General features: G+C 39.6%; 1 protein-coding gene across 3 annotated transcripts in view; it reads right to left on the bottom strand.

Moving 5' to 3' along the window:
- Positions 1 to 6,438, bottom strand: part of unc5cb (unc-5 netrin receptor Cb) — a 198,600-nt gene extending 192,162 nt beyond the window's left edge. For all 3 annotated transcript variants that reach the window (XR_006841296.1, XM_046369828.1, XM_046369829.1), the window contains exon 1: positions 5,758 to 6,438. Coding sequence is in view for 2 of the 3 variants with exons in the window: in XM_046369828.1 (XP_046225784.1) it covers positions 5,758 to 5,878 (121 nt within the window). In the remaining variant the exon portion in view is untranslated. The remainder of the gene's footprint in view (positions 1 to 5,757) is intronic.
- Positions 6,439 to 7,785: the final 1,347 nt, after the last annotated feature.

Below are 7,785 nucleotides of genomic sequence, written 5' to 3'. Positions count from 1 at the left end.
TTATGTGTGCGTGAATGTGTTTGGGATATTCACAATGCATCTATGGTAAGAAAGAGGCCACCCACCTGCCTCCGGAGAAAAAACCACACACACAGGGATGCACATTCAACACACCCTAGAGGATGGTTTTTTGCCTTTTTTTGTTTGACAGACAATCCAGCTCAGTTGGGAATGGATTTGGTAAATGGGTTTTGGTGTTCGAAGCAGTCTGCATGCTATTTGAGATTTGACTGCTATTTTTAAAGAAACATCCTTTAATATACTGTAATGAAATGGCAGCATGCAGGAAAATAATGAAGAAGGATACAAGCCAAAAACAAAACAAAAATCAGAACCATCTGGAATTAATAACATTCAACCATTGAAACGTTACACTGTATGTAACCAATAAAGCCTTCCAATACTATTGTTGACCAATGACTAGCCTCAGCGTTGTGGGCCTACCACTGTTCAGACAGCTGCAGGTGAATATCCAGGGACAACAGATGTGAGAAGAGCAACTCTCCTGATGGATGAGGCAGTGACCTATGACCCTGAACTTTACCATCCTTTCAACAAGTGTGAGAGATGGAAGAAAGAGGGAATAATGGAGGGAAGAGGAAAATGAAAGGCGATGAAAATCCACAACAACAGGCGACAACTATACCTCATTATGAAAGTCTATGAGTGCATTAAAATCCAACGCTGAGATTGATCTAACTCATAGTTGCAAAAAGCTGATATTAAGGACAGATTGAAATTTACCGGGGGGGGGGTTGTCAAACGTTTTGTTTTGTTTTGGGGAGGGTTGTGTGATTTCTTTTATTGGGCACAGGGGAGGGTAATGCGTTTTATTCCTGGTTTACGTTTGCTCGTTTGCAGGTTTTACTATATAATGTCTTCCATCCTAGCTAAATGTCCTCATCTGCTTGTATGTACCTCCCTTATATCAAGGTGTTTTGGTACTTCCCTTTTGCACTATGCTTTTCTGCGCTAGCTTGTACTATACCCCAGGTCAATATAGTCCAGTATGTCTATCCCACCCGCTGTCCACCAGTCATAGTGACAATAGTGCTAGGTGGATTGTTTGTCCAGATCTGCAATAGGCTGACTAGCAATCGTTCCACACATCAAATCAGTGTGGCCAGGTGCATCGCGGAGCATGAAAGAGCAGTGAAGACGTGAGACGCACAGCTCAAACAGCTCCTCTATTGATCTTGTTCAGGGACAACATAATGCATAGACTAGCCGACAACGCCACATTGCAATGAATAGTTGCATTATTGTTTTCAAGGGAGTACAAAATTCTACTCCAGGATGCAGTGAAAATGTCATTTGAATAACGGCGCAAAAGCCCTGTGATTTGAACGTTTTATTCCATTTGGATCAGTTGTGGGTCTACACTCGACAGTTTAGAAGGTCTAGAAAGGGCTGTATTTTTACTTCTGATACTGAGATGCGCTGTCTGTTGCAGAGCATCATTCTCCCTAGTCGTCCTATAGCAATGTGGCTTCATATGCTCCCAACAAGGCCCAGTTATTCAGATACATAAAATAGAATTCCAGTGTCCTCAAAATGACTTGACGTTAACCAGGTTTCCATCCAACCTTTTTAAGGGAGCAAAGTATGTATACAAGTCGGATCATTTATTTGTTTATGCCATCACGGGAAAGCATGTAGTTTATTAGGCTACAGAAGAAATAAGTTACGAGGGACTTCACGGGGTGGTAAACGTGCACGGTCGTCGTGATGCTCCTTTCCAATAAATATTGAGGGTCTTGTTCTGGTGATGTTTGACAAATAAAATAATATTGCATTCGTCATGCAGTAGGCTCTACCCGCACTGTATCTGCCGGCTGTTGGCTAGAGCGCCAATGTCAACACCAGAGTGGGTACATTCCCTATACCTACGCAACATTTTTTTGTGACAAAAGCATCAGCAGGCCTAGAGTTGAAAATGCCATGGAAACTAATTTAACTTCTTTTGTTTTGTTTTCGGTATGGGAATTTAATACCAAAATACATGTTTTATGTGCACGATGTATTTATGCCCAGACTTTTATCCTCAAGGAGTCAATTTGATGGAAACAACTCTGACGGGATTTAAAAAAAAACATTCACATGTAAATCTGTCGCCAATTGAATGGAAACCTAGCTACAGACACCCTAAAGACTCTGGAAGGTGGGCTAGTCCAGTTTCATTGATAAATGCCTACACATCATGGTCCACCAGCAGCCCCAAACATCTAAAACCAAGCAAAACAAGAATTGTACTTAAACTCCCCTCTCATACTCATCTGGAGGTCGAGCAGTTTTTTGTCTGCTTCTCTGTAATCTGTCTATCTATGTAATAGAGCCCCACATTGGAGGTGTCATAATACCCATAAAACCTAGCAGTAAAACAGGGAAATGGTTACAATAATTTTTCCACCGTTCATTTTTCCCCACATGGTATTTTAAAAACACTTAAAATAAGCGCTGTGCTTCGTGTAGGCGTACCCTGGCGTGACGTCTTCATAATCATGTTAATCTCTCTCGGATATGGTGACTTTTATCAATATATTCGGCTCTACTTAGTCTCAGACTAATGCTAATAAAATGCTAATTAGCATCAAAGTAGACATGCAAAACTACAATCCCCTGCAAGCTCCTGCACGTCATTGCTAGCTGACACCTTTGCTAACAGGTATTGTGTCAATTTAAAACTTGCACAACACAGTTCACAGAATTGTCCATTTCAAGAAATGTTGCCAATTTATTAATTACCACATTTAGCTAATGTGTGATAGTTAAACCAGAGATTCTTACCTTTGCCTCGATTTGACCGTCTCACCCAGATCATCATGGCATTTGTAGTTCTTTAGCAGCTAATTAGCATTTCATTTTTGGGGGAGTAAATACAGGCAAATATATTGATTAAAGTCTCCTTTTCCTAGAGAGATGTTCACAGTTATCAAAACGTCACTACTGGGTAAGCCTGACTCTTACTATGTGCCTTCATACCCCTTGACTTATTCTACTTTTTGTGTTACAGCCTGAATTCAAAATTGATTCAATAGATTTTTTGTTTTCTCATCTACACACAATACCCCATAATAATAAGGTGAAAACATGTTTTTTTTTGTTTTTTTTAATATCTCATTTACATAAGTATTCAAATCCAAACTGTAACTCGCCACTCAGGCACATTCACTGTCTTCTTGGTAAGCAACTCCAGTGTAGATTTGTCCTTGTGTTGTAGGTTATTATCCTGCTGAAAGGTGAATTCATCTCCCAGTGTCTGGTGGAAAACAGACTGAGCAAAGTTTTCCTATAGGATTTTGCCTGTGCTTAGCTCCCTTCTGTTTATTTTTATATCCTGAAAACTCCCCAGATCTTAACGATTAGAAATGTACCCATAACATGCTGCACTATGCTTGAAAATATGGACAGTTGTATCCAGCAATGTTTTATATTATTGGATTTGCCTCAAACATAACACTTTGTATTCAGGACTTGTTGCAAACAGGATGCATGTTATGGAATATTTGCTATTCTTTCCTTCTTTTCAAACTGTCAATTGGGTTAGTATTGTGGAGTAACTACAATGTTGTTGATCAATCCTCAGTTTTCTCCTATCACAGCCATTAAACTCCCACTGTTTTAAAGTCACCATTGGTCTCATGGTGAAATCCCTGAGCGGTTTCTGTCCTCTCCGGGAACTGAGATAGGAAGGACGCCTGTGTCTTTGTAGTGACTGAGTGTCTTGATACACCATCCAAATGGCAATTAATAACGTCACCATGCTCAAAGGGATATTCAATGTCCGCCTTTTAAACGTTTACCCCTCTACCAATAGGTGCCCTTCTTTGTGAGGCATTGGAAAACCTCCCAGGTCTTTGTGGTTGAATCTGTGCTTGAAATTCACTGCTCAACTGATGGACCGTACAGATAATTGTATGTGTGGGGTACAGAGATGTGGTAGTCATTCAAAAATAATGTTAAACACTATTATTGCACACAGAATGAGTCCATGCAACTTATTAGGTGATTTGTTAAGGACATTTTTACTCCTGAACTTATTTATGCTTGCCATAACAAAGGGGTTGAATACTTATTGACTCAAGACATTTCAGCATTTCATTTTTAGTAAATGTCTAAAAACATTATTCCACTGACATTATGGGGTATTTATTGTGTGTCGGTCAGTGACAAAAAATCTAAATGTAATCAATTTTTTTATTCAAGCAGTAACACAACTAAATGTCAAAAAAATTGAGGGGTGTGAACACTTTCTGAAGGCACTGTATTTATGTACAAAAAAATAGGGACCACAATGGAAATAAGTTCCCGACTTTATAGTGCAATCCCGGTCACTTGTAAAAAATATTGTGTGTAAATATATGCATTTTTTTAAACTGACAAATAAAACCAATCAATCCAAACTGTGCCATTTGATGAAACAACAAACACCAAAAAGTTGAATGACATTTGGATACTGGGTAGGCCTACAAGGTAGGAAGGGATGTATTTTCTGTTTGTCAAGATTGTCATAGTCTATTTATTGTTGTGTTGAAAACACAAACCATGATATTGAAGTGACCAAAGTCGGTGTGTTTGTTGGTTGTGTGGTGTATATATTTGATATAATTATAAATATGGCATAAAAAATGTGAAAATCTGATTTCCCCCTAGCTGATTTTGTCTGCAGCCGGCTCTGATTGTAGTGTAATGAAACAGGCAGGGAGAGGGAGCTTGTCTGTGGTAGTTGGTGAGAACCCTCAACCTTCTGGCCTGTAGCCCTGAGTAGCATCGCCTGCACCACAAAATCATGCTGAAGTGGGAAATTCTATATCCACGTTTATTAACACCGGGTCCCTACAGTTATTATTTGTGGTATTAAACATGATTTTGAGTTAACTCTACGAGGGGGGAGTGTGTGCAGTTTCTTTTAAATGTTGGGGAGACAGGTGCAGTTCTTTTGACACTTTAAGTTGGACCAGTAAATTTCAAACTGCCCCTTAAGAGTATGATGAAATATAATTAAGCCTCCACGGGCAGTTATTGAATTTTGCTGATAGGGTTAGAGTCAACGTTCCTTAAACGAAATATTTTCAATTGCTTTTTAAGGCCTAGGCTACTATGTAAAATGCCGGAGAATATTATTTTTTTAATGTCTCGATATAAGACGTCCCGCGCACTTTGATCCGCACCCAAAGTTGAAGTCAACTGCGTGTTTGTGTGTGTGTGTGTGTGTGTGTGTCTGCAGCGCGCGAGAGAGGGATAGTCTAAACAAACATATTGTGACTAGGATGACTCAGGTGTAGCTTGCTTATCTTTCGTGTATATAACAACAACAAAAACGATTAAAAGTATCTTAAAATTGAGCAAAAATGGCTATGGTCAGGTCTGTTTACACCAAGCAAAAGCTTTATTGAAGTTGTGTCCTTTTAACGCATAGCCTTACACTTAGGTAATAAACACATTTGAAAAACGTCGATATCCACCACATTCCAGTAGTCGATATGGAAGAAACGGTAATTAACTGTGTAAATATCCCAGAGCGCACCATAGTACAGCGGTGACTATATTTTTCACTCTATAAGGTATGCGACTCTGGGATTCTTATATTTTGTTGGGCAGAAATGGACAAGTCTATGCTATTCATTTACGGTGTCAGCGAACTATGATTTTCTGTTGTTGCAAAAATCCAGCACAAATCCTCGACTTTGGCCATCCGCAAAACACTCGAGCGCTGGAGCTTTTGTTCCGCATGCAGGTATGAATTCGATCGCTTACCTTGAGCAGATCCGATATCCACGAGGGCAATTAGCAAAACGAAAGATATGGTGATCATCTGCAGTAAGTATCCTGTGACTCCTCTTCTTCCACTTCTTGCAGTTTGTACACTATACCCCATGATGAGGAGTCAAAAACTCCGCGATGAGGCAAGTCCAGTGGCTATCGAATGCTGTTTCAAAGACCTACTGCCTTGCAGCAGCTGCAATTGAAATCTTTAGGAGTCTCACACTTGACGAATAGAAGGGGAAGGTAAAACAAGGGGGGGTGGATAGAGAATGAACAAATTCCAGGACTTCTTCAGAGAATGAACAAATTCCAGGACTTCAGCGAAACAGTTTTGAAATATGACATATATTAAATTGTCTTATGAGAAGCGAGCACCGCCCTCAGTCATATGAAGGTATGCATGAAAACCTTTGCAATTACCGTTTGCTCTGTTCACTTTTAATGCTTAACGTGTCTAGCTGACTACCTGGGCCGATGTCTGGTTGATATGAAGTTCATGTTCCGAATCAGAAAATTCACAAAAGTCCTCCGTAACTGCCGCTACCACGCTCCGCACTCCGTCTAGCGACAGTATACAACCTCAGTACCGCGCCTAGCGCTCTACTGATGGAATTGAATCGGACAAGGCTCCGTCTCTGTACCATGCTACTTCAGCCAATCCAACAACGACCGACTCCTGTCTGTGGCGGCCATATCAAAACCCGGCTTGGAACCTCGGAATGGATCTTATGTATCGAGTATAAAGTGGTGAGGAGGAGAAGCTCCATATCCGGAAGTAATTTAGCCATTCATAGTAGCAATTGACGCTATGTAGAGTCGTTATTTTTTTTAGGTTATGGATACAAGACTGTGGACATATTTGGCTGTGTTGGCAAAACCACTACATATCCCATCGAGCAAAGTGGGTAGAGGCTGCCTGTTATCACAGTTGGCAATGATGCCGAAGAGACCTTGAACCAGTAATGGCTATTCAAAAAACACTAAATAATTTTCAAGTTTCTTTCCAGGTAATTTCTTAGTTACATGATTGTATAACTAGCAAAGGACTTTTGAATTTGAGGATGTAGTATTTATGAAGTTTGGGAATGAGGATGAAAACTAGCATAGCTTAGCTAGCCAGCTAGTTTAGCCAGGGAAAACAAGGTAAAAAAACAAGCTCGAGACAGGATATAGCTGTGCGCACTCGGCTAATTCAGGAGACAGATTGGAGCTGTTATGCCCTGATATCAGGAGCTGGCGGCGAAAATTTTGATTTTTACAATTCAGAGACGAAAACGAATACATCAGTTCACAAATATTTAAGGAGAAGGAATCCCGAAATCAGCTGTAACTGTCAATAGTAAAACAAAGCTTAAAATGATGTTTGAATGAACCTGAATCCAGAGAATGAATGGTGAAGTCGCTTCTGATAAGCATTAGTCTACCATCAATTATTTCCCTTGCTATGATGGTTAAAAGGAGCAATCAGCAGTTGCTACATCCATTATTGGACGTATGTAAATTCATGATAATATGTGCCCATTGATGCTTGAAGAATATAACTTAGAAATGCCTAATGAGCTTAGTTCAACTGTAGTACCCCATCAGAACCCAAAGTATAAGCTTGTTTCACTCCTATGTTTGTAAACAAAGTAAATGTAAACATACGCTGTACAACCTAAAAACATGTTTAAAACTATAATTGTGATATCATGGATGGTCAGTCCTTGCATCCATAGCTATCTATGAATTTGAGAGTGGTTATATTTCTCCATCCCCATTCCTCAGATTTTTTTTTTGAAACAGTGGCAGTAGCAGTACTTTGTTATCATTTAAATTCCTGATTGCCGCTTTAAGTCGAATCCTCTTCCAAAATTCCACCAAAATATAAACAAATAGGTAAGGCTATATTGAAAAGAATAGCCTGTAGACAGTGAAATTGTTGGTTATGTTGGTTAACATGGTTGGTTATGTAGCAGTAGCCTATAATCGATTAGCTCAGAGTTGAAATATAAGGTTTTTACCACTGATATTCTACCC

The sequence above is a fragment of the Oncorhynchus gorbuscha genome, linkage group LG11 (genome assembly GCF_021184085.1).
Source record: "Oncorhynchus gorbuscha isolate QuinsamMale2020 ecotype Even-year linkage group LG11, OgorEven_v1.0, whole genome shotgun sequence".
Taxonomy (NCBI): Eukaryota; Metazoa; Chordata; class Actinopteri; order Salmoniformes; family Salmonidae; genus Oncorhynchus; species Oncorhynchus gorbuscha.
This window is presented reverse-complemented; position numbering and strand designations above follow the sequence as displayed.